The sequence below is a fragment of the Symphalangus syndactylus genome, chromosome 5, assembly GCF_028878055.3.
Source record: "Symphalangus syndactylus isolate Jambi chromosome 5, NHGRI_mSymSyn1-v2.1_pri, whole genome shotgun sequence".
NCBI lineage: Eukaryota > Metazoa > Chordata > Mammalia > Primates > Hylobatidae > Symphalangus > Symphalangus syndactylus.
The window spans coordinates 81,874,255-81,902,146 of NC_072427.2; the positions used below are offsets into that span (position 1 = coordinate 81,874,255).

Genomic DNA, 27,892 nt, shown 5'->3' on the forward strand with positions numbered 1-27,892 from the left:
ATAGAATTGAACAAAGTTCAAGTTCATTCCTTTTTTTGTTCATTCATTCATACAAAATGGGAAGTTGTTTAGAACTCATCCTGAAAGGAATTGCATAGTGTAGTCTCTCACAGAAGTACAACTTAATAAACATTTATGGCAATAAAATTTACCCACCATGTAAGTATATCTGCAAAACTATAAGTATGTGGAATGGTCTTACAGAAGCACAAAATTAATAATGTAGTTTCCCTGGTTATTTCTCATCTATTTCTGTGTCATACTGTGAAAGAATCCAATACTGTTACAATAATAATAATGATAATTTAAACTTATAATTTCAGTATAATTATAATCGCAATTTAAAAAAATGTATGTGTATGTAGTTAGAGATGGGGTCTCACTCTGTCACCCAAGCTGAAGTGCAGTGGCACAATCATAGCTCCTTGCAGCCTTGAACTTATGGGCTCATGTGATCCTCCCACCTCAGCATCCCAAATAGCTCAGACTGCAGACATGCACCACCACACTCGGCTTATAATCGCAAGTCTTATATTCTGTTTTCTTTTTAGAGACAGGATCTCACTCTGTTGCCCAGGCTGCAGTACAGTGGCACTATCATAGCTGACTGCAGCCTTGAACTCGTGGGCTCAAGTAATCCTATCACCTCAGTCTCTTGAGTAGCTAGGACTGCAGGTGTGCACCACCATGCCTGACTAATTAAAAACAATTTTTTTTTGTAGAGAAAAAGGTCTTGATATGTTGCCCAGGCTGGTCCAAAGTGATTCTCCTGCTTCAACCTCCCAAAGTGTTGGGATTACAGGTGTGAGCTACTGCACCCAGTGTCACAAATCTTAAAATTTTTTTTTTTTTTTGAGATGGAGTCTCACTCTGTCACCCAGAGTGCAGTGGTGCAGTCTCAGCTCACTGCAACCTCTGCCTCCCTGAATCAGATTCAAGCGATTCTCCTGCCCCAGCCTCCCGAGTAGCTGGGATTGCAGGCATGTGCCACCATGCCTGGCAAATTTTTTGTATTTTTAGTAGAGATGGGTTTTTACCATGTTGGCCACGCTGGTCTCGAACTCCTAATGTCAAGTGATCCACCCACCTTGGCCTCCCACAGTGTTGTGATTACAGGCGTGAGCCACTGCGCCCAGCCTTAAATTTGTGTTAAATAACCTTCATAGTCCTACAAAACCATTCTAGAATTTGTACAAACAAGGTAAAAATCTTTACACAAAGTCAGTAGTATTCCTGTGTTCTTTCAACTAGCCCATGTTCATAATTATTCATTTATTCTCATATGCCTAATGATGAGGATACATTCTGAGAAAATCACTATTAAGAGATTTTGTTATTGTGCAAACATCATAGAGTGTACTTATATAAAACTAGGTAGCATAGCCTACTACAAACCTCAGCTATATGATACAGCCTATTGCTCTTATTGTTATAAAAGATTTAAACATTTTATTTATAAACTGGTATTACCAACCTTCCCCTATTTCTAAATATTTAGGTAAGAAGTAAAAATAAGTTATCCTGGCTTTGTGTAGTGGCTCATACCTGTAATCACAGCACTTTGGGAGGCTGAAGTGGGAGGATTGCTTGAGCTCAGGAGTTTGAGACCAGCTTGGGCAACATAGTGACACCCTCTCTCTACAAAAAATTTTAAAAAAGATTAGCCAGGTGTGGTGGCACATTCCTATAATCCTAGCTACTTGGGAGGCTGAGACAGGAGGATTGATTGAGCCCAGGAGTTCAAGGTTACCATGAAAAATGATTGTGCTACTGCATTCCAGCTTGGGTGACAGAGTGAGACCCTGTCTCTGAAAAAAAAAAATGTTATCTGAGGGGCTTACAAGCAATGACACCCCAGAGATCTTCATTTCTAATACCATTTTCCAATTAAAGGAGCAGGGGGTCCTTGGAGAAATGGCCGATTTCTAGAAATGGGGCAAGAAATATGAGCCTTATACTGCTGGCAATTAAGGAAGTGCTCAAAAACCCAAAATAGAACAAAGAAGCCACACAACACATAGATGGGGGTGCATCAAATGGGCATAGGAGCCAAATAAAAGAGTTGTAAATGGCCAAAACTGGAACATACTGAGCAGAAAAATAAAAGTCTGTCATGACTCAAAATATGAAATAAATATGCATGAGTCCATACTGATGTATATAAATGATCAGATAAATTAGTAAATGGGGGAGAAGATACAAATCTCCCTTACAGAAGAATTCCAAATGATTGAGGTAGATACGTACTTTACCCTCAAGAGGTGAAGTATAAATCTGTATTCCTAAAATGTGGGTTGGGTAGAGTGACTTCCATCTGAAGATTGCAATATAGAAAAGGAGAGAAAAAAGAACTTTACTCTGGAGAAGCCTGAAAAACACTATCTTAGCCAAGTGATCAAGGTTAACATCAACCGTGATGTCATATTGACAGTGTGAACCATTGATATTAAGTGATGAAAATGGCACTTTACCTGTGTGGTCTTCCCCAAACCTATAAACTCAGTGTAATCATGAGGAAAACATCAGACAAATCCCAGTTGAGGGACCTTCTACAAAATACCTGACCAATACTACTCAAAACTATTAAGGTCACCTAGAACAAGGAAAATCTGAGAAACTGTCACAGCCAAGAGGAACTTAGGGAGGCTTGACTGCTAAATGTAGTGTGGTGTTTTGGATGAGATTCTTGAACACAAAGAGGATCTTAGGTAAAAACTCAGAAAATCTAGATAAAGTTTAGACTTCCGCCAATAATGTACCAAATACTAGTCGTTAATTTTAATAAATGTACTACTAATGTAAGATGTTACTATTAGGAGAAACTGGTTTTAGGGTATATGGGAACTTTACTATTTTCCCTATTTCTCTGTAAATCTAAAACCGTTCTAAAAATTAAATTTACTTTTTAAAAAGTTTCTTAAAACAATGAAATGAGTTTGACCAGTGCAAAGCTGAAGAAAAAAAGATAACCATGAAATCTAGGATTCAAAGCAAAGGTTAATACAATTTTGATTATGTGACACCATGATGGATATACAGTACACTAATAATATCCCTGTGTTTGAAATAAGGTAGGTATCAAATTTTAATTTACAAATCAACACAAATTATTAAAGGAATAAAATGTTCTAAAGAAAATGGGCTGAGTACAGTGGCTCATGCCTCTAAACCCAGCACTTTGAGAGGCCAGGGCGGGAGGATCCCTTGAGCCCAGGAGTTAAGACCTTATCTCTACTAAAAATTAAAAAAAAAAAAAAAAATTAGCCAGGAGTGTGGTGGTGTATGCGTGTAGTCCCAGCTACTCTGGAGGCTGAGGTGGGAGGGTCGCTTGACAAGCCCATGAGGTCCAAGCTACAGTGAACCATAGTTGTACCACCACACACCAACCCGGGTCACAGAGCAAGACCCTATGTCAAAGAAAAGGGCAGTGGAGGCTGGCGCGGTGACTCATGCCTGTAATCCCAACACTTTGGGAGGCCAAGGCGGGCAGATCACAAGATCAGGAGTTCGAGACCAGCCTGATTAACATGGTGAACCCCTGTCTCTACTAAAAATACAAAAATTAGCTGGGCATGGTGGCACGTGCCTGTAATCCCAGCTACTCAGGAGGCTGAGGCAGGAGAATCGCTGGAACCCAGGAGGCAGAGATTGCAGTGAGCTGAGCACTGCACTCCAACCTAGGCAATAGAGCGAGACTCCGTCACAAAAAAAAAAAAAAAAGGCAGTGGAGGGGATGTTTTTATTTCTTAAATTATATTTTAGTTTATATACAGTAAAGGCTTTGAAATGAATCATTTTCAGAGATACCAGTATTTTAAATAAGTGTCTTAAAAATTTTGGAGTATATAATTCAGACCTAAGAGTACAATTTTTATTCATCTATCCACTTACTCAACAAACATTTTTATTGCCAGGCACAATATTAAGTAGGTGTTGAGGATGTAAGGGTGAATAATATGTTGAAGAGCTTAATTTCTAAAGGGGAAGATAGAATTTAACAGTGTTAATGTAATATGGTAAGCAGACAACAATATGCCATAGCAATTATGAGAACAAAGTTCCAAGAACTTCACAGTGCTATCTCCATAAAAAAAAAAAGAGACATCATATTCACGTATTATAAGATAACCAAGAAAGGAAGATAAATGCTTTATCTTGAACCTTACTGTTGAGAAAAATTTTTATTTTAACATATCAACTAATATTTGTTTAGTACAGTGTTTGTACGATAGTGGTTCATTTAAAAATTAAGCTATGGAATTTTTGAAATATTGGACCATAAAAACCTGTTCTAATTTGTAGATTTTGTAGTGTTACAGAAGAAACTCCTGTCTTCTGGACAGGTCAAGAAAGGTTTCCCCAGGAGGTCCCTTCTGAATAGAATCTTTGTTTTTTTTTGAGACAGGGTCTCCCTCTGACACCCAGGCTGGAGTACAAGTGGTGCAGTCACAGCTCACTGCAGCCTCGAACTTCAGGGCTCAAGAGATCCTCCTGCCTCAGTCTCCTGAGTAGCTGGGACTACAGGCACGTGCCACCATGCCCGGCTAATTTTTTAAAAAAATTTTTTGCAAAGATGGGGTCTCACTGTGTTGGCCAGGCTGGTCTCAAACTCCTGGGCTCAAGTGATTTCCCCCGCCTTGACCTCCTAAAGTGTTAGGATTACAGGCATGAGCCACCACAGCCAGCCCTGAGTAGAATTCTTAAAGATGTGTAGGAGCCTAATAGGCAGACATGGAAGGAGGGGTGTGGTATGCAGAATTTTTTAAATACTCCCAAACATTGTCTTCTGGGTATTCAGTTAAAGAGCCGTCTAGGTTCTGCTGTTAAGGAATTTTACAGATTTAATTAAGGTGACTAATTCGCTGACCCTAAAATAGGGAGAGTTGCTTGAATTATCCAGGTGTGTCCAGTATAATCACGAGTCCTTAAAAGCAGAAAATCTCAGCTGCTGCAGAAGAGAGAAGAAATTAGAGAGATTTCAAGTACAAGATGGTTTGATTTGAGATGTTGGGTGCCACATACAAGGACCAAAAAGAGATCTTAGGTACTAAGGGCAGCTGGCTGACAGCTTGCAAGGAAATGGGGACCTTAGCTCTACAACCACAAGGAACTGAATTCCACCAATAACCCCAGTGTGCTTGAAAATGGATTCTTTAGCCGGGTGTGGTGGCAGGCGCCTGTAGTCCCAGCTACCCGGGAGGCTGAGGCAGGAGAATTGCTTGAACCCCGGAGGTTCAAGAGGTTGCAGTGAGGTAAGATTGTGCCATTGCACTCCAGCCTGGGTGACAGAGGGAGACTCCGTCTCAAAAAAAATAAATAAATAAAAAAGAAAGTGGATTCTTCTTCAGAGCCTCCAGAGAGGAATGCATCCCTGTCAACAGGATGGTTTCAGTATTGTCAGACTTGGAGTAAAGGAATCAGCTGAGCCATGCTGTGCCAGACTTCTGGCTCATGGAAAATGTGAAATAATAATAAATGTGGGTGTGTTAAGCTGCTAAATTTGTCATAATAACTTGAGGCAATAGAAAATTATTACAGAGGAAAAGATGTTTCAGACACACGAAGTCTAGCAAGGACCCATAGGATATCGTACTTAAAAGGGAACTGCACGTCGTTTGGCATGGCTCAAGTGCAGGAGCCTCAGAAACTAAAGCTGGAAAGGTAGGTCCGGCTAGATCATGGGTGGTCCTCAAATGCCATCTAAGGAATCTGGACTTAGTTGGCAGGGACTGAATTTGTGACACTGGTGTCTTAGTTCACGTTGATTTTCCCAAGGAGTAGGATTAATTCTGTCTCCTTCAAGTTTGCTCAAACATCACCTCAATGAGGGCCAGCTTGATCATCCTACTTAATACTGCAACTTGTGCTGTGTACTGCCGGCTTTCCTCACTTTATTCTTTTTTTTTTTTTTTTTTTTTTTTTTTGAGACTGAGTCTTGCTCTGTCGCCCAGGCTGGAGTGCAGTGGCGCAATCTCGGCTCACTGCAAGCTCCACCTCCCGGGTTCACGCCATTCTCCTGCCTCAGCCTCTCCGAGTAGCTGGGACTACAGGCGCCCGCCACCACGCCCGGCTAATTTTTTTTTGTATTTTTAGTAGAGACGGGGTTTCACCGTGGTCTCGATCTCCTGACCTCATGATCCGCCCGCCTCGGCCTCCCAAAGTGCTGGGATTACAAGCGTGAGCCACCGCGCCCGGCCTACTTTATTCTTTTTTAACTTTCCATTGCACCTTTCATCTTCCAACATAGTATATATTATACTTATTGTCTCCCTCCTCTTAGAATGTAAACTGTGAGACCAAGGATTTTTTTGGATATTTTGTTCACTATTTTTTCCAGTTATTTATTGTTGCATAATAAACCATCTCAAAATTAAGCCACTTAAAACAACTAAACTTTTTTTTAATAATTTTTATTTATTTATTTATTTTGAGAAAGAGTCTTGGCTCTGCAATTCAGTGGCACAATCATACCTCACTGTAACCTCTAACTCCTGGGCTCAAGCAGTCCTCCTGCCTTAGCCTCCCAAGTAGCTAGGCCTATAGGCATACAAAACTATGGGTCTCTCCCCTTAGAATGCCTCAGCCTCCCAGAGTGTTGGGATTATAGGTGTGAGCCACCACACTTGGCCAAATTAACTCCTCTTTAGGGATGAATAAGTGGATAATAATACTTAGATGGCTACATGAATTGTGGTGCTGTCAACGGAGGAAAAGCTTTGAGGGGAAAAATGAGCTCAGTTGTGTAAACATTGATGTTGAGGCTGCTGAGTCTGAGACAGCAAGTGGAGATTCTTGGTGGATAGTAAAAGTCATGAATTGAAACTCAGGGCTGGGGATCAGCTTGAGGATTTTCTTTTTATGTTTTTCTGATGGAGGGAGGAAGGAAGACTTTGTTTTTCCCATGGAGAAGAGGAAGATTCGGCTCCCTTCACCTCACTTTTTTTCTTTTTGGTTGCTTTGTTTTATGTTAATTTTGCAGACTTCAAAAAGTGGTTAAAATGGCTCCACCTCACCCCTCCCCCAAAGGTGACTTGACTTTTTTCTTTCTATTTCAAAAAAGTACGTTAGGTAGTAGCTTTGAGAATAACAGTCTCTTATAGAACTGGGAGGGTCTTAGTCATCTTATAGGTCATTGTTCTCCTCCTCATATATATGACGTGTGATTTTCAGTCTGTGCAGAACCTCAGTACTATTTTAAAATCTGGATCTTCTAACACCAAACATAGTAGGGGAGGGCCTTGAAGGCCTTTAGATAAAAGGCCACACACTAATGCAGAGAGACTCAGATAACTTTTTGTTTAGCACAAATCACATCAACTGAACCATTTTAAGCTTCCAGCAACTTCAGTTAATTGTTAGAATAATGAGACTTCTGTTTGATTCTTACAGGAAAATTCTCTTTCCCAGTGAGTCTTGTTTCTAACATATTTAGCCCAGTTTGCTCATGTTAGGATAATTTCATAGACCGTGAAACGGGATAGTCTATTTGCTAATAGATTGCATTGACTAATGTGATATTTTACATTAGTAGAACAAATGTACCCTCTTCTCTACCTTGTAATGTATATATTTCTTTTAGAGAACTTTGTTGATTTCTAATGTAGGAGGAAGAAAGTGGTATTTTTGTGTAAATTACTGATATCCCTGTGTAAGCTTAACTGAGTTCCTTATGTTTTTGACTTCTTCTAAAAATTTTTTTGGTGATAGTATATATTGGCAGCAAAAGTAGTTAATGGAAATGGAGGGAAAGGTCTACTTTACCTCTGACCAAATGACTGCTTCTTTAAGTCATGCAGCAGGAAAGTTTGTTTGAATCAGCTTAGCAGTGTTGCTCCATAGTGTTACTTGTCAGCCATAAGTTTTTTAATGTTGAGTTACTTTCTTTTGTTCCGGAAGGCAAAGCGTGGCTCTCTTGGTGTCTGTTTGGCAAAAAATATGTTCTTTAGTAACGGGGAAAGATTTGTTTTATAAAATGTGACATGGATAATAGTATGCTTTCCCAGAAATACATTGGATAAATAATTTCCATAGGAGGTAAATACTTAAGAATAATTAATAATGTGTTTCTAATTTAGTAATGAAATAATGTGTTTTATATAAGAGAAAACCCTTGCTAAAGACATTGTGATTTGCACTAGGCTACTAGACCAGCATATTCAGCCAGAACCAGAACCTTGTTTTCTTGGATGTATTTATTATTTGAAAATCACTTAGATGTTCTTCAGAATAATAAAAATTATTTACTAAGCACTGGCAAGCACATGACATTTATTAATCTAAAAATTATGGACTCTTTCCTCTTAGAGTTTCATAATAGCAGTTATAATACTTAAATTACTTTTTAAAATTTTTTTTCTTGCTTCAAATTTTATTATTAGTATGACAAACATGGGTTAGGATCAAAAACTTTGTTTATTCTTTATTATCAGAGAACTCTAGATCTTGAATTCATTGCCAAGGTTATTTTTGCAAGTAAATAATCTGCTGTTGTGTTCTTTGATTGGTGGTAAGCTGCACGGTGCCTAAAACTGTTGTATAATAATTTGGCCAGGTTCAGTGGCAAATGATTTTAATGCCAGTGCTTTGGGAGGCCCAGGCAGGATCGTTTGAGGCCAAGAAACATTTTTATTTTTCTGTCTCCATGAAAAATAGAAATAAAAACTCATCTGGGCATGGTGGCGTGCACCTGTAGTCCTAGCTACAAGGAAGGCTGAGGCAGGAGTTTGAGGCTGCTGAGCTATGATTGCACTACTGCTCTGCAGCCTGTCTCTCTAAAAAAAAAAAAAAAAAGGAATTTGTCTGCTCTTTGTCTGTGTTTCCCGAACTTCTCAAACCCTTGGAATTTCCTGAGTGACGACGGGAATGTTATGCTAATCAGGTAACTAATGATGGGCCTCTGGATAGCTTCAGGATAGGAGCTGTCTCTGGAAGGACCAGCTATGTGGTTGGGACTCTGAACCAACCTGGCCCCTGGAGAGGGAAAGGAGTTGGAGATTCAGCTTAGTCTTGTAGCCAATGATTTAATCAGTCGTGCATATGTAGTAAAGCCAGTAAAAACTCTGGACACTGAGATTTAGTGGAACTTCCTGGTTGGTGAACACATTGATGTATGCGCAGGGGAAAGTAGGTGACATGCCCTTTTTCCACAAGAAGAAGGCATGGAAACTCTGCATTCTCTCCTTGATCTTACCCTATATATCTCTTCATTTGATTGTTCCTTCTGATTTGTGTCCTTTGTAAGAAAACCGTAATTGTAAATACATCACTTTCCTGAGTTCTGCAAGCTCTAGTGAATTTAGCATACCTGAGGGGCTTGTGGAAACTCAAATTTATAGCCAGCCTGTTAGAAGTGCAGGTAGCCTGGGACTTCCAAAGTGTGGCTGGTGTCTGAAATAAGGGCACTCTTATTTGGGAGCATACCCTTTTACTTGTGGGGTCTGTGCTAACTTTGGGTGGCTAATGAGAGAATCGGATTGCAGTACACTCAGTTGAGATTGAAACGGAATAACTGTGTTGTGAACTTTTGGTTTTCAGTGAATAAATTTTAGTAATTGCAAGCGTATTTAAGCAGGTCCGAGTGCAGTGGTGTTAATAACTAATTCATTACAATCAGTTACAGATTTCTTTGTTCCTTCTCCACTCCCACTGCTTCACTTGACTGGCCTTTAAAAAAATAAATAAATAATAAATTAAAAAGAGAAAGTATATTTAGTGTTAGCTAAATACAATATGACTCTTTAATTTTGATGTAATCAAGAGGAAAGATATTGTGAATCTCTTAAAAACTCAAAGCTTGCTGGATTGATGTTGATGTACTCTTACTAAAATCTTAACTAAGGCCAGGCAAGGTGGCTCATGCCTGTAATCCCAGCACTTTGGAAGGCTGAGGCAGGCAGATCGCTTGAACCCAGGGGTTCAAGACCATGGGCAGTGTGGCGAAACCCCGCCTCTACAAAAATGTTTTAAAATTAGCCAGGCATGAGAGTATATGCCTGTAGTCTCAGCCATATGGGAGGCTGAGGTGGGAGGATCACTTGAGCTTGGGAGGTCCAGGCCGCAGTAAGCCATGATCGTGCCACTGAACTCCAGCCTGGGCAACAACAGAGTGAGACCCTGTCTCCAAAAAAAAAATTAATTAGTTAATTAATTAAAATAAACTTTAATATTACCAGGATTTAAGTTTCTGTATTGTTGAATATTCCTCAATGGAGTCAATGAATTTGCAGAGACCCCTCCGAGATTCTTTTGTTTGATTCCTTTCATGACCATCACCCTAGACCTTCAAGTTTGCTGATTAGATTTGGGGGTTGTGTGTTTAGAAAGGATAACAAGCTTGTCATGGGCTAGAACCTGTGGTCTTCATAAATAGCTTAGTAGGATATATGGGTTTTTCTATGAAAGGTGGAGAACATGCATTAAAAATGGGCAAATTCTGGCCTGGGCATGGTGGCTCATGCCTGTAATCCCAGCGCTTGGGAGGCTGAGGTGGGCAGATCACCTGAGGTCAGGAGTTTGAGACCAGCCTGGCCAAAATAGTGAAACCCTGTTTCTACTAAAACTACAAAAATTAGCTGGGCATGGTAGCACATCTGTCGTCCCAGCTACTTGGGAGGCAGAGGCAGGAGAATCACTTGAACCCAGGAGGCAGAGGTTGCAGTGAGCCAAGATCTCAACATTGCACTATAGCCTGGGTGACAGAGTAAGACTCTATCTCAAAAAAAAAAAAAAAAAAAAAAAGGAGTCAAATTCTGTCCTATACTTGGAGAACTGTACTCGTGTATTTAAACATGTAACAAGCAACGTAGAGAGTTACCAAAAGAAGGTACAATATAGTCAGGGGTTAGTATTATAGTCAGAAGGTCAAAACTAACACAAATAAAAACTCAGGCTAGTAAACACATGAGTAGCTAACTGCTGTAATAACAACCCCATAATACTTCAGTGGTATGAGACTATAAAAGTTTTTCTCATTCACGTTTAGTGTAATGTAGGCCAAGGTGGGAGGCACTCTACTTCACAGAGACATTTAGTGACTCAACTTTCTTCCACTTTGGGAACTTTCCATCTTTTAAGGCCTCCTTTGCATTTAGCTGATAGATGGCAGAGGAAAGATAAATTGTGTGCCTTGACCCGGAAATGACAACATTGCTGCCCACATTTCATTGGCAAGAACTAGTCGTTTGACCACCACCCAGAAGCAGATTTTCTTTAAAACTTCTAGGCTCCTGGGGTTATCTGTCAGGGCAGGAAGAGAGGGAAATAGTGTGAGACTTAGCTTTGTTTTGCGGAAAGTCTCTGGTCACAAACAGGCTATGATGGAAGTGGATAGTGCAGGAGGTAACTTACTGGGGCCCTCCTAGTGGGAAGGTTTAGGGAGGAGAGTGAGTGAAGAAATATTTAACCGTGATGACCAGGCTGAAAAATAGCCCCCAAGATTCATAAATCTCAAAATTTCCTCTTCATTTGCAACCCCACAAACATGCTATAGAAATCTCTACCAGTAGCTTTCAGCTGGGGATGGGGTCCCTATTTCCACTGCCAACTGAGAGGAAGCGTGAAGCAACCAGAAGGCCAGATCTCATGTTCCTATGGTGAAGAGAGATGTGTTCTTGGCATTCTAACATCATCTACATTCATAGTAGCAGAACTTTTGTGCTATATTTCATGTATTTTATGGAGATTGAGAAATTTTGGGAGTTCAGTATTTCCAGAGCTGCCCGTGTACATTCTAGTATGTTAAGTTAAAAAATTAGTCGTACTTCTTTTTTAATTATACGTTATCTTTTTAAATATATGTCCTATAAAGTAGACTTTAAAGTCTAAACTTTATATAAATGGTGATTTACATTATAGCGTCTTGAATCAGATGCACTTATTTCTCTGGAAATTCTCTGAATTATTTAAACTGAAGTTAATTGGACTTTGGGAATCTAGAGGCAAGATGAAATATTTGAATATGTAAGTCTATTAAAATGATTTTTGCTTATGTGTAGTTCTCTATGTAACTGGTTAAATTGACCTGGAATAGCTTTCATGTCTCATTTTATTAATGATTTTCTTTAAAACTAGGCTTCTGGGGTTCCCTGTCAGGACAGGAAGAGAGGGAAATAGTGTGAGACTTAGCTTTGTTTTCTGGAGAAAGTCTCTGGTCAGAAACAGACTATGATTTTATCAATGAGACATGAAAGCAAACATGATAAACCTCTTTGATAAAACCGGAAATGAGGGCTATATGAAGTAATTGGAACTGTTGGTAAATATTCCTAGTGATAACCTGAACATAGCCAAGAGTTTCTGCCTTAATCAGGGGAAAATATAGGCTTAAGATAGGAGCTGGGCAAAATTGCTAGACCAGTTAATGGATTTGTTTCCCTACTTTGCATCTCATTTTGTGGAAGTGATTATCAGTGCCAATTGTTTGACACAGAGTTTGGCCCTGTTGCCCAGGCTGGAGTGGATCACAGCTCACTGCAACCTCCACCTCCTGGGTTCAAGCCATCCTCCCACCTCAGCCTCCTGAGTAGCTGGGACGACAAGCGCTTGCCACCACGCCCAGCTAATTTTTATATTTTTTGTAGAGACAGGGTTTTACCATGTTGCCTAGGCTGGTCTCAAACTCCTGAACTCAAGCCATCTGCCCACCTCCACCTCCCAAAGTGCTAGGATTACAGGCATGAGCCACTGCATCCAGCCTTCATTGTCAGTTGTAAAGCTCACGCTTGCTTTTCCTAATGGGGAGATTTTTGTGTCATGGTATAATTCCCCTTTCTCTTCCTCTAATGAGTAGCTGTTATCCCTGTAAACTAAAGAGAAGAGAAATACCTGTAGTATATATTATCCCTGTAAACTAAAGAGAAGAGAAATACCTGTAATATATATTTAATTATTGAGGTCTACTTCTTCAATTCTTTCATGCTAGTCCCATTTGTAACAATTGTTTGCCTCCCAGAAGTGTGTCTCTGGAGGAGGGTGCTGACTTCTGTGCCCTCTGGGGCACTCTTAACCAAGGACTTGGATGTTTGCTCAGAGGTCTTTCAGCTATCTATCCATGACCATGGATGTCAGTTCACAGCCCTGGCCGTTCCTCAGAGATCTAAGTAACCACTTTGATGATTTCAGGGTTCTCTTAGATATTTGTAATAAATCGATTCCTTTATTACTCCAGTTCAGGAGTTCTGTAGGCAGCTTTCTCAGCCCTTTGTTGTTTTTGTAGAGGAGAGAGTATGAAAAGTTTCTGTAAACCTTGTTTGGGATATTCAGTTCTCACAGTATCTGTAGGTAAGTAGCCCCCCACTATAGAAGCTTAATATTTGTTGCTGTCCTTGGATCATCAAATGTTGGGGGTGTGGATAGCAAGCTCTCTTGGCCATTGGTACCCTACATTATCATTATTGACTATTTAAAAGAAAGACTGTGGCATCTCTTTAAAGATATCTGAAAGTTGTAGACATCTGAGTAACCAATAAAAGACATTCAGAAGTTTTTACACTCTTCAAAGCTGCTAAGTTATAGCCTGTGTCGTTACAGTAGTAAACTTTCCTCCAAGAGTTGACACTTTATAATTATGCTTAGGAATATTATTGATTAAATGGGATATCAGTATATAGCAAATTTCAGCTTATGTTTGCATTGATAAACATGATTTATAAAAGGTAGAGTACTTATAAGATTGGATATAATGTTGCTGGTGTTTTTACCTTAAACATTAGAATGTAATTTCTAAAATAAAGTTGTTTTTATATTTACAGAAAAATTGAGAATGGAGTTCCCATATACTTGCCTCACCCCACACACACAATTTCCCCTATCATTACCCTCTTATAGTAGTATGGTACATTAGTTATAATTAATGAATAAATATTGATACATTATTGCTAACTGAAGTCTACACTCTATTTAGATTTCTTTTTTCTTTCTTTTTTTTTTTTTTGAGATGGAGTTTTGCTCTTGTTGCCCAGGCTGGAGTGCAATGGCATGATCTCAGTGCACTGCAACCTCCGCCTCCCGGGTTCAGGCGATTCTCCTGCCTCAGCCTCCCAAGTAGCTGGGACTACAGGCATGCACCACCATGCCTGGTTAATTTTGTATTTTTGGTGGAGACATGGTTTTGCCATGTTGGCCAGGCTGGTCTCAAACTCCTAACCTCAGGTGATCCGCCCGCCTCGGCCTCCCAAAGTGTTGGGATTACAGGCATGAGCCACTGCGCCCAGCCTCTATTTAGATTTCTTTAATTTTTACTTAAGGTTCTTGTATTAGTCTGTTCTCATGCTGCTAATAAAGATATACTTGAGACTTGGCAATTTATAAAGGAAAGAGGTTGAATTGACTCACAGTTCCATAGGGCTGGGGAGGCCTCAGGAAACTTACAGTTGTGGTGGAAGGGGAAGCAAACACATCCTTCTTCATATGGCAGCAGCAAGGAGAAGTGCAGAGTGAAGTGGGGGAAAGCCCCTTATAAAACCATCAGATTTTGTGAGAACTCACTATCCCAAGAACAGCATGGAGGGAACCACCCCCATGATTCAATTACTTCTCACTGGGTCCCTCCCACGACGTGTGGGGATTATGGGAACCACAATTCAAGATGAGATGTGGGTGAGGACACAGCCAAACCATATCAGTCTTTTTTCTGTTGAGGTGTCCCATCCCCACAAGTTGTCGTGTCTACTTAGGCTCCTTTTGGCTATGACAGAATCTCAGACCTTCGTTGTTTTTGTTGTGTCCTTGACAGTTTTGATGAGTACTTATCAGATATACTATAGGTCGCTCCTCTTGGAATTTGATGTTTGTCTTATGATTAAGACTGGAGTTATGGGTTATGTGATAAGACTGTTTAACCTTGTAAGGAATTGCCAAACTCTCTTCCAAAGTGGCCGTACAATTTTGCATTCTCATCAGCAGTGAATGAGAATTACTGTCACTTCATATCCTTGTCAATATTTGGTATAGTCAGCTTTTGGGACTTAAGCCATTCTAATCAATATGCAGTGGTTGGGATGTAATTTTTTTTTTTTTTTTTTTGAGACAGTCTCACTTTGTCACCCAGGCTGAAGTACAGTGGCACGATCTCAGATCACTACAACTTCCGCCTCTTGGGTTCAAGTAATTTTCCTGCCTGGCCTTCCTGAGTAGCTGGGATTATGGGCACTCACCACCATGCCCAGCTAATTTTTGTATTTTTAGTAGAGGTGAGGTTTCACCATGTTGATCAGGATGGTCTCGAGCTCCTGACCTCAAGCAGTCCACCTGCCTCGGCCTCCCAAAGTGCTGAGATTACAGTTGTGAGCCAACATGTCCAGCCAGGATGTGATTTTTAAAGTTGGTCTTTTAATCTTACTGTCATACTTTTTAGGTTGAGCATTCCTAATCCAAAAATCTGAGATCCAGAATACTCCAAAATTTGAAACTTTTTGAGGCCAGTATTCTAATTTTCTAATTAGGGATGCTCTTTAATTTTTAAAGTTGGTCATTTAGTCTTACTGTCATACTTCTTAGGTTGAGCATTCCTAATCCAAAAATCTGAGATCTAAAATGCTCCAAAATTTGAACTTTTTGAGTGCCAGTATTCCGATTTTCTAAGGATGCTCAGCCTGTAAATATAATGCAAATATTTCAAAATCTGAAACAGTCAGAAATCCAAAACCCTTCTTGGTCCTAAGCGTTTTGGATAAGGGATACTCAATTTGTATAATATCTGACTATAGAAGCATTAGCTTTCTCCTAATATTCCTCTATAAATAAGCATTAAGAAGAGAATATGTGTGCTATTTCCCATACAAAACCTGTTACAGATATTTAATAGCATTTCACTTATTTTGTTAAAATTACCTATTCTCTTTGCTTTCATTACTAATCCCTTATCAGCTACATTCCTTTGGTGTTAAGCTACATTCTGATGTTAATGTCTCCTGTTTAATTGCTTTTGGTTAATCATTTATTCTCATTTTCCATTCTTCAAAGTCATTTTTGCTTTTTGTTTGTTTTTGTTTATTTGTTCATAAAGCTTTTTTGTTTCTGTTGCATTATGTAGTTTTGTACCAATGGCTAGAAGCAGATCGTCATGGCAAGAGCCAAGGTGCTGCAAATACGACTTCAGGTAAAAATAAAATTAAGAATAAGGATGGGCTGTTATAAATCATCACTTTAATTGACCGTAAGCCCATTATAAATGTTTCTTTATTCAGTTTTGCTTGGTCAGACTTACAGATGTTATTTTATATTTCTCTTCTCTCATCTGCATCTTAATTTTCATAAAGACTTCATTTGCTTCAAGCCTTGAAAACACGTGTTCAGTAGTCTTTAAGCTCTCTTGGCAGATATTTCCTACTTTCTTAGGAGGAAAGGATTAATTGCAGCTTCAATTTAGTAGGAGGTTATTTGGCAGTATTTCTTGGAGTTAAGTTGATACGTAGTTGTAGCAGTCGTACAAATTTATAGTCCTTGTTTGTTTCAAGATAATATTTAAAAGGTAAATTTTAAGTACAGGATGCTTATGTAATTTTTCATTTCCTGGGAATCCAAATTCTTAGACTTGGTTATTCTCCCGTTTTTTTTCCCCAGCAGTAAATTCTTAGAGGTAAAACGTGTTTAAAATGAGAAATATAGGTTGTTCCCCCATCTCTCATCCCCAAAAGTCATCACCAAGATTCTCATCTTTTGGCCGGTGCTAGTAGGAATAGCTGCATCCAGTCATTTCTAAATTCTTTTTTTTGAGACGGTACCTCACTCCGTCACCCAGGCTAGAGTGCGGTGGTGTGATCTTGGCTCATGCAACCCCCATCTCCCGGGTTCAACTGATTCTCCTGCCTCAGCCTCCTGAGTAGCTGGGATTACACATGCATGCTACCATGCTTGGCTAAGTTTTGTATTTTTAGTAGAAACAGGATTTCAGCACGTTAGCCAGGCTGGTCTCGAACTCCTGACCTCAAGTGATCCACCAGCCTCAGCCTCCCAAAGTGCTAGGATTACAGGCATGAGCCACAGTGCCCGGCCCATTTCTGAATTCTTAACAGTGATATCAGAATTTCTAAATAGTTGGTTCTTCCCCTAATATCCTTCCAAATCATATTTGCCAAGACAGCTGTGTATATATAGCAATGATCTTTCCTGTTATCCCTTTTTTAAGCAGTCTGATAAGCGGTGGTGGTGGTGGTTTTGCTTTTCTTTTGTTAGATTTGTTACTGTTTTGTGGCTTTTTTTGTTTTTGTAAAACTATTTCTTTCTGGAGGTGGTTTCCTTCTTGTTGATTCTTTGTGTGTCAAGAAGGTGCAGTGTTCCTTAGTTAACAGAACAATTATATTGAGAATGGCACTTTCATGACCTTTCTATCTCCTGTCCCATTAATAACTTGATACATGAATGAAGATAATGTTATTTTAACTATACACAGGCAGGACTGAATTAAAAGGTAAGTGTTGCAAGGAGTTTTATGGTAGGTTATGTCTTGTTTCTTCTGCTTCTGCAGTGTTTCATATTTTATTTACATTTATGGATAATAAAACAAGTATTTCTGGTGTTAGAGGGTAGGTGAAGGAGAGGGTTTCTTGATGGCTGTCTATCATGAAGATACGCTGTTGCTGTGTCGGTACACAATCAGCGGCTTAGACTTTATAACTGGGAGGAATTTTGTTTTTTCTCTAAAGTGAAATGAAAGTAACTTTTAAAAATCAATCAATCTTTCTTTTCCTTTCTTTCCTCTCTCTCTCTCTCTCTCTTTCCCTTCCCTCCCCTCCCCTCCTCCCCTCCCCTCCCCCTTCCCCCCTGCCCTCTCCCTTCCTCCCCTCTCCCCCTCCCCTCCCCCTCCTCCCCTCCCCCCTCCCCCCTCCCCTCTTCCTTCCCTCTTCTCCCCTCCCCCCTCCCTCCACCCTCTTCCCCTCCCCCTCTCCTCCCCTCCCCTCCTCCCTCCTCCCATCCCCTCTTCCCTTCCCCCCCTCCTCCCCTCCCCTCTCCCTTCCCTCCCTTCCCCTCACCCCTCCCCCTCCCCTCCCCCTCCCCTCCCCTCCCCTCACCCCTTCCCTCCCCTCCCTTCACCCCTCACCCCTTCCATCCCCTCTTCCCTCCCCTCTCCTTCCCTCTCCCCCTCCCCTCTCCCCCCTCCCCTCCCCTCCCCCCTCCCCCCTCCCCCTTACTTTCCTTTCTTTCGAGATGAGGTTTCACTATGTTGCTGGCCTCAAGTGATCTGCCCACCTCAGCCTCCCAAAGTGCTGGGATTACAGGCATGAGCTGCCACGTTCTGGCCAAGTAACTTTTTTTTAAATGAAGAAGTGAATGATTTAAAATTTCTTAGTGTTCATAGGAAAATCTGGCATCAGCTTAAAAACATCATGGACTCTTCCTGAAATCAATTCTGAGCCCTGAATCTGTTCTTCAACCACATTGACTCTCATGGACAGTTTCACATTCCTCTGCTGACTTTTTGATGCTTACATACTCTAGAAGCTTGGTGCAAAAATTGATAAACTCTCCTTAAGGATGTCTTTGACAATTTCTCTTCTAGAAATGAATGCTCTCAACTCTTAGAAGATGCAAGTATGGAGTAGAAAAATACAGAGATGAAATGTTTGCCTAAATAAGTCAGAGGAATCTAAAGAAAATAATGATGATTAGCCAAGGACTTCAATTAGAAATAGTAGTTTAGTTGCCTCAGCAAATATATTTAAATTATGTGTCCTTGTTCAAAAAAATTCCTATGTATTTTATATTGTTGTCTCCAGCAAGATTTTTGAGTGTGACTTATTCTTCCTTCTGCGATCTGTTTTGCATTCCAAGGTGTTTCTTTTTTTTCATATTTTTACCCAAAATAGAAACTGAGTTTAACTAGAAGTCAAATACAACTCATAAGTCAAATTGCTTTGTGATATTTTTAATAGTATAAATACTGGTAAGTGACATCTTTTGCTGTAACAGCTAGTATTTTGCACTTAATTAGAACTCTAAAAGTAGGAAAACACAGAACACAATAAAATTGCTGCAAGGTCTTCTAGTTCCTTGATCCCAAATTTTTGCCATTGGGAATTTAAGATCCTTCTACCTTAAAATATTTCATGAAACTAATACATTTAGGGATAATAGGTCTTAAGGGAATTACTCTGGTTGAGGACGTTAAAAAAACTAATCTGATAGCTATTATTGAATTTTCAAGTTTTTACTTTTTAAAAAATTTATTAAAAAAAAAAAAAAAAGAAAAGAAACAGGGTCTCACCATGTTGCCGAGGCTGGTTTCAAATTCCTGGGCTCAAACAATCCTCCTACTTTAGCCTCCCAAAGTTCTAGGATTACAGGCGTGAGCTACTGTGCCTGGCCTGAATTTTCTTAGTAATTAAAATGTAGCCTACTTTTATGTTTCCAGAATTTTGCCAGATAATGAATTGAACTTAGGATAGCTCATTTATTTTAAAAGGTTAGTATGTTTAATGTGTTCTGTCTACTAAACAGGGTGACTCAGCAGTGATGTTTCTAATTCTTTAATTTTGTTACTTAAGAACCTGGATATGCAATCACATTTGTCAGAGATTTTTGTGGAAACTCAAGCAAAATTGCCTCCTTTGAGAACTGTAGCATGGGGGTCTAAGTGTGTATAAAATTTTAGGATCATAAGACATATGATTAGCTTGACGTAAGACTTTTCTGAAGTAAATGTTTTCATATCGTTTATTATTACCACACACTGAAATGTGGACCATAATTAGGTTATAGCAATGATTATATTACCATATTTTGATTTTTAGTATCAGTTGAGTAGCAGGATTTTAAAATTCAGATTCTGAAGTTTTAAATGCTGCCCTGTTGTTAACAGTTTTTTAGTTGTCCATTGGGATTCTACAACTCAGATGGTTAGAGGCAGAAATTGAATCAGATCTCAACATTATCAGTCAGTAGTAGGTCTATAAAATAAATACAAAACTATGACATGCTTTTGGAAAAGTTCTAGATATTAACTATGTATTATTTGTTGTAGGTGAAAATTTTGACCAGAGTCCTTTGAGAAGAACATTCAAATCGAAAGTTCTTGCCCACTATCCTCAGAATATAGAATGGAACCCTTTTGATCAAGATGCGGTGAACATGGTATGTGTTTTTTTCCCCCATTTTCTCTTTATCCTTGTTTTTACTTTATTAATATGAAGGTAGTGACCGTATTTTGAATGTCTACCTTATTTCATTTCATTTATTCTTTAAGTGATTTTATAAGAAATGTGAGGCCGGGTGCACCTGTAATCCCAGCACTTTGGGAGGCCGAGGTGGGCGGATCACCTGAGGTCAGTTTAAGACCAGCGTAAGCAACATAGTGAAACCCCGTCTCTACTAAAAATACAAAAATTAGCCAGGTGTGGTGGCACATGCCTGTAATCCCGGCTACTTGGGAGGCTGAGGCAGGAGAATCACTTGAACCCAGGAGGTGGAGGTTGTGGTGAGCCGTGATCACGCCACTGCACTCCAGCCTGGGCAACAGAGCAAGACAATGTCTCAAAAAAAAAAAAAAAAAAAAAAAAAAAAAAAAAAAAAAAAAAAAAAAAAAAAAAAAAAAAAATGTGATACTGTCCTTGTTTTAAAGATCTGGAAGCAGAAGCTCAGAGAAGCAAGTCACTAGCCCAGGGTTTCCATAGTTAATAAGTTTATACAGTAGATCCTAAAAGCCCATTTTAGTTTCCTACTATTAAACTGTGTTGTGCATTTGTATTAATACGTAGAAGCTTTGATAAACAGTAATATTATTTTATTGGCCTGAGAGGAGCCTGATGGAAAGAGCCTGATTACAGTTCTCATGTTTCAAGTAATATTGTATGGTAAGCGTATAATTTGTCATTTTTACAGACAACGTAAAGATGAAAAGCAACTTAATTGCATTATTTAGATATAGTAGAAATCTGAATTTGTATAATTGTTACCGGTGGATGGAGTCCAGCTTCTTGGTGTCTTGAACAAAAAATTGGACAAAACATACAAACAAAGCAAGGAAAGAATGAAGCAACAAAAGCAGAGATTTATTAAAAATGAAGGTACCGTCCACAGGGTGGGAGCAGCCCTGAGCAAGCAGTGCAAGAGCCCATTATAGAATTTTCTGAGGTTTAAATACCCTCTGGAGGTTTTCCACTGGTTACTTGGTGTACACTCTATGTAAATGAAGTAATGGCCCACGATCAGTCTGTTTGGTTGTGGGAGGATACCAATCAGAAGCTGAAGCAAAGTTACACCCTACACAAACATGCAACCAGTCAGAGGCTGAAGTGAAGTTACAAAGCTATACTCCTATGCAAATGAAGACTTGGCCCACGACCATCCTGATTGGTTGTGGGAGGGAAACAATCAGAGGTACTTTCAATTTTTAGTCTGCCATGCAGAAAAAGGGTGGGGAGAAGGTACAAAGGGAGTAGCCACTGGTCCTTTTGCTACTTGGGCATGGAAAGTTGGGGTTTTCCTTTTGACTTAGTTCTAGAAAGTCAGCATGAATCGGCCTTAGGTTCCCTGCCTCCAGACCCTGTTCTCCTGCCTCATAATGAGTTACCAGTGCTGATTAAATGTCTCTTTTATCCCTGCATGATGTTGTGCATCTATAAGCCCAGCTACTCAGGAGGTTGAGGCAGTGTGATTGCTTGAGCCCAGGAGTTTGAGACCAGAATGGGCACCATAGCAAGACCCTGTCTCAAAATAGGTAGGTAGGTAGGTAGGTAGGTAGGTAGACAGACACAGACAGACAGACAGACAGACAGAAGCTAGAGAGATAGTCAATCTCCTTGAGAGGTTCTTAGAAATAAAGTAGGTCACAGTTTTCAGATTATTTAGGAAGGGCTCTTCTTAGAAGCCTGAATAATATTTGAGATGTTCATAAACTCTATGATTATATAATTCAGGGGGCCCCAAAGTAAGGAGATAGCAGGCATGATAGATATAGAAATGAATTGGGTATATACATAAGAATGGAAAAAAATAAAAAGATACAGAAATGATTAAAGGTGAACTGAGACACAGTGATAGCCATTGCTCTTTTTGAGTTGTCTTATTTGGTTTTTGTTTTTGTTTTTGAGATAGTCTCGCCCTGTCACCCAGGCTGGAGTGCAGTGGCACAATCTTGGCTCACTGCAACCTCCACCTCCTGGATTCAGGCGATTCTCCTGCCTCAGCCTCCCGAGTAGCTGGGATTACAGGCACACACCGCTATGCCCAGCGAATCTTTTGTATTTTTAGTAGAGACAGGGTTTCACCATATTGGCCAGGCTGGTGTCGAACTCCTGACCTCAAGTGATCTGCCCTCCTTGAGCCTCCCAGAATGCTGGTATTGTGAGCACATACCACCACACCTGGCTTATTTTTGCATTTTTAGTGGAGATGGGGTTTTGCTATGTTGGCCAGGCTGGTCTTGTACTACTGAACTCTAGTGATCCACCCGCCTCAGCCTCCCAAAGCGCTGGAATTACAGGCGTGAGCCACTGCACCCAGCCTCTTTTTTAGTATTTTAAAGATAGTGTTAAAAGACTCCATTATAACCTGACAATCTAACAGAAGGAAATTAATATTCACTAGATGCCTGCTAGCATACTTTATGCATGTTATTTTCACATACATGTTTACATGTACCCAATGAGAATTCTTATATTTTCAAAGGTTAAGTAATTTGCCCAAAGTTAGGCCGTAAGACTCAGAAGTTAAATCCAGATCATTTTTACTCTCTAGCTCACTTTTTTTCTCATCTGCCTTGCTGCCTTCCTAAAAGAAAAACTATATAACAGTTTTGATCTACACTGGAAATGTTATGGGTCACACTGGACCCTTTGTGATATTTTTGTATCACAGTAAACTCTTTCCAGCCTGGGCTTGCTCTAGGGAGGGGATAGCATGGTGCTTTATGTAAGGACAAATGCCTAAAGCACTTGGCACTTTGACTTTGATTCCTTACAGAGTACAATATGGTTATTTTCCTAAACTGTTACGCAATACTAAAATAATCAGAGATGCCATTTTGCTGGAAGTTAATATTGTAGATGCTTAGCATCATCTTTGGTGAAGACTCCACCGTAGATATTAAGTAGAACACAACTGTTAGTTATCTTTATAAGACTTGGAAGAGTCCAGACAAGCATCTGACTAAAATAGTTGAACAGCAGTGACAAAAAAATAACTTACGAGCTGCTTATGCAGCAAATTAATAGAAAGGCATTTAGGAAAAGAGTGTTTAAATCAGGCATTGGAAAACTGGGTAAGAATGTGAATAGATCACAATACCTAATCTTCTTAAATTAGTAAGATATTTCAAAATATAACTTATTCTGTGAGAAATCAGAATGGTATTCAAAGTGAGGTTCTAGCCTAAGCAACATAGGGAGGCCCTGTCTCTACAAAGAAAAAAAGAAATAGCTGGGTGTGGTGGTAACAGGCCTGTGGTCCCAGCTATTCTGGAGGCTGAGGTGGGAGGATCACTGGGGCCTGGGTACAAGTACGTTCTTACTATATGAATCCACAGGCATTTGGAACAAAATGCCACCCTTGATGTGTTTTCTTTCTTTTAATCATTTCAATGAATTAATAGTGAGATATCCATGATAGCTTTTGCCTCTATCTGCAAAACATTAATCTTTAAAGTAATTATCAGCTTCCTTGATCTTTGATATTTTCTTTACTCCTTGCCCCTGAGGTTATTTTATGTAAGCAGCAAAAGTTTCCCCCTGAAGAATAATTGCAAAGGCTGTGTTTTGATGGTTAAGCACCACATAGCATTTTTTTTATTGCTGCAAATCTAAAAGGATTTGCTTGTACTCCTGGAAAATCTCTGAAAAGCATCCCAATTAAAGTAGTTTGCATTCGGGTCATAGATTTACTGCCTTTAATTTCCTCTTTGATTTACTAGTAAGTGCGTTTGTATGAAGCTGTAATTTATTCCCACCTAAAGGTATAAAGCTTTGTCTTGCCTTTAGCAAAATTCCACTGCCATGAGTCATCACCTTCTGCAATATTAGTCATTTCTCTAACAACAGCAGTGCTTTGAATAAAAGGTCATTAATTTCATACATAAATTAAGTACCCAAAGCAGTGAACTTTGTTAAATAAAATGTTTAATGTGTATGAGTGCAGTGCAGATAAAATAGAAAATAAATACAAGTGACAAGTGAAATAATTCCTGAGTTAGTTTTTTTTCCTCAGTTGCTGATTCAGAGATTTTTATGAAAAAAAGTAAATATCACAGAACAGAAAGAACAATACAATAAACAGTCATGTATGTATTAATCACCTAGAACTAACATATGTCAATATTGACATGTTTTCTTCAGATCTCTACATTTCCTTTCCTTTCCCTTTCCCTTCCTCCCTTTCTTTGCTTTCTTTTCTTTCTTTCCCTTGTTTCCACAGTCTCGCTCTGTCTCCCAGACTGGAGTGCGGTACATTTAATTAAATTATTTACTTGAGACAGTCTCACTCTGTCACCCAGGCAGTTCAGTGGTGCAATCTTGGCTTACTTACAACCTCTGCCTCCGGTGTTCAAGTGATTCTCATGCTTCAGCCTCTTGAGTAGCTGGGATTATAGTCGCACACCATCATGCCTGGCTAATTTTTGTATTTTTAGTAGAGACGGGGTCTCCCTGTGTTGGCCAGGCTGGTCTCAAACTCCTGGCTTCAAGTGATCTGCCTGCCTCGACCTCTGTGAGCCACTGTGCCTGGTCTGCATTTCATTTTAAATGAAATAAAGCATTGCAAACAGAGCTGAAGGTCCCCCACCCCACTTTCACATCTCTTTGAGGTAATCTGCTTATTGGCATCCATGACTATGTAATATTCTAGTTGATAGATCTTATCTTTAAGCCTGTGTTATACCTAAGAATTCATAGGAAGAAAACATGGTTAATAACTGTTTTTTTTTTTTTTTTTTTTGAGATGGAGTCTCACTCTTTCACCCAGGCTGGAGTGCAGTGGCGCGATCTCGGCTCACTGCAGGCTCCGCCCCCTGGGGTTCACGCCATTCTCCTGCCTCAGCCTCCCTTGTAGCTGGGACTACAGGCGCCCGCCACCTCGCCCGGCCAATTTTTTGTATTTTTAGTAGAGACGGGGTTTCACCGTGTTACCCAGGATGGTCTCGATCTCCTGACCTCGTGATCCGCCCGCCTCGGCCTCCCAAAGTGCTGGGATTACAGGCGTGAGCCACCGCGCCCGGCCCGGTTAATAACTTTTAAGCAAACTGTATGAAAATATAAGGATTCTATTTTATATGTCTGTCCTAATGAAACATCATAAATATATTGTAGGTAACTAAAGAGTAATAACTATTATACAGCTCTTACTTTACAATTTGCTGTTAACTTTGATCACAAAGAAGGGTATAGTGGAATGAAGAGCAAAGAGTAAACGGTGAAAGGTTGGCTAAAGAAACTTACTCAGATGCTTGTCTTGTAAGAGTGAAAGGAAAAAGGGCTGTATATACTTTTTGTAGACTTAGCAATTACTTGAATTTGAAATGGATAACCCCAAATTACATTCATAGGTTTGACATTAGAATGAAGATAAGCCCTCATTTTGAGCCAAGTTTAGGTTCAAGCTCACAATAAAATCTTTTTTTTTTTTTCTGGAGACAGGCTCTGACTCTGTCATCCAGACTGGAGTGCACTGGTGCAATCTTGGCTCACTGCAGCCTTGACCTCCCATGTTCTAGCAGTCCTCCACCTCAGCCCCCCAAGTAGCTGAGACTACAGGTGTGCACCACCACGCCTGGCTAATTTTTGTACTTTTTGAGGAGATGGGGTTTGGCTATGTTGCCTAGGCTACTCTCGAACTCCTGGACTCAAGCGATCCGCCCACCTCGGCCTCTCAGAGTGCTAGGATTACAGGTGTGATCTACCATGCCTAGCCATATCTCACAGTAAAATTATAGGAATGGGGCTTTCATTGCTGGAGGACCGTTGCTGGAAGACCTTCTGCCCCCGCCACCCCCATCCTCTCCCCCATTTCCTTAACATTGCAGCTAGAATATTTCGCTGGCATCTCAAATGCAACATATCCAAAACTGAATTCTTTATTCTTCCCACCAATCTTTGTCAGTGAATGGTACAACTATCCACCTATTTTCCAAGTCCAACAATGTACACATCACCCTGAAAGTTCTCACTTACCCTCTCCCATATATAGTCAGTTATCTGTCTACTTCTCTCTGTTTCCGTATACTCACCTTGGGCCAAACCATCAAGATCTCTTACCTGGACTCCTGCAGTAACCTGTCCATTTCATTCCTCATACTATAGCTTCTGCTTCTGCTGTTCCTTCTCTCTGGAAGGCTCTTCCACCTCTCCTTCACCTAGTGATTTCTTACTATTTCTTCAGACTTCACTGTAAACATTTATATAGAGAAGCCGCTCCTGACCATCACCTTCCACCGTCTTCCCAGCACTCAGGTCACCTTAGGTTCTCTTAGTACCTTGTACCTTTTTGTAGCACCTATCTCAGTTGTAATTAACCAATTACATAGCTAGTAGTCAACTGTGTATCTCATGCTTAATGTAAGCACCATGAGAACAGGAGCAGTGTCTCTTATTTGCCATATCCCTAGCTTTGCACATAGTAGATGTTCAAATTGTTGAATAAATGAAGTAATACTTACTTGCTTACAATAATTCTCTTCCCTGTCCTTGACTACGTGTGACCTCCACTGCAAAACCATCTCTTAAGCAGGAGTAGTTACTGTCTTTTCTTATGATATCTCGAACAGAGTCCATAGCAACACTGATCACATTTTTTTGGTAACTGCTGGTTTCTGTGTCTGTCTTTCCTACTAGACTGTGAACTCCCTAAAGGAAAGGATTATTTTTATCTTTGTCTTTTGAGTTACTAAGATCTAATGCAAAACATGGGACAAAATAAGTGTTTATAGAAGGAGGGAGAGAAGAGGGGAGGGACAGAGGGAGACATTCTGAGAAATGTGTTGTTAGGTGATTTTATTGTGCAAACATCATAGAGTGTATATACATACACAGACCTAGGTGATATAGCCTACTATACCTCTAAGCTATATGGTATAACGTATTGCTCCAGCCATCGTCCTATAGGCAGTCCATTGTTGACCAGAGTATGGTTATACAGTATATGATTGTATTTGCATAATGAGGGAGAGGCCATGGAAGTCATAGAACTACAAAGTGTGGAAAAAGGAATTTTAAAATTCTAGTCAAACTGCCTGAAATGGTCTAGAGAAATATAAGAACATTTGCTGACTCAAACTGGGAAAGTTACACACTTGTCATTATAAGCCTGCTTTGGCTAAAGTAATCTGGTTACTGGTAGGAATCTGATCATCAGTGACACCTCTAATTTTTAGTTGTTTTATTGTGGGATGGTGAGGGGGTATTGTTAGTAGATAGCAAAGTTATGGGTTAATTAGAGATGTTTAATACCGTGATAAACAAATCTTGATTTATATTTCAGGTTTTCTGAGATTTCTTGCAGTTCCTGACAGTTTAACAATTCTGATGAAAGTATCTTGTAGTTCCTGATATAAAACAATACTGTATATCTTTTAAAAATGGAAAAATAATAGCATTTTGCAGTTCATGTTTCCCGATTAGAAATATAGTTCTTACTTTCTTTGATTTGTTGGAAGAGCATTTAGGAAAAATTCTTACATCTGTTGTCTGTAGCATAGAAAGCCATTCTTCACTTTGAGTACAACTTTTGGCAAGCTTTTTCTGTAAATGTTTGAATGTGTGCTCAAGAAAGCTACAAAACCTTGAGGGAATATTTGGCAGCTGTTCAACAGCAGTTGAGGTATGATTTTGTGATTTAGGATGACAGGAATGCCTGTCAATTAAATTAAATCTTTATGTTGACTTTGGTGGTCACTATGTTTCTGTATTGCCTACTTGATGGAAAAAGAATTACAAGCTGAAGTCCAGGCACTGTGGCTCATGCCGTAATCTCA

The 27,892-nt window shown here is 39.7% G+C and overlaps 1 protein-coding gene across 8 annotated transcripts in view; it reads left to right on the forward strand.

Moving 5' to 3' along the window:
* Positions 1 to 27,892, forward strand: part of DENND5B (DENN domain containing 5B) — a 209,941-nt gene that overhangs the window by 77,462 nt on the left and 104,587 nt on the right. For 3 of the 8 annotated variants that reach the window (XM_055280097.2, XM_055280095.2, XM_063639204.1), the window contains exons 2-3: positions 16,031 to 16,096; positions 19,958 to 20,067. In XM_055280097.2, coding sequence (XP_055136072.1) covers positions 16,031 to 16,096; positions 19,958 to 20,067 — 176 coding nt within the window. Of the gene's footprint in view, positions 1 to 15,025; positions 15,307 to 16,030; positions 16,097 to 19,955; positions 20,068 to 27,892 lie in introns of those variants that run through there. The other 5 variants (XM_055280099.2, XM_055280098.2, XM_055280101.2 and 2 more) reach the window with 3 other exon arrangements.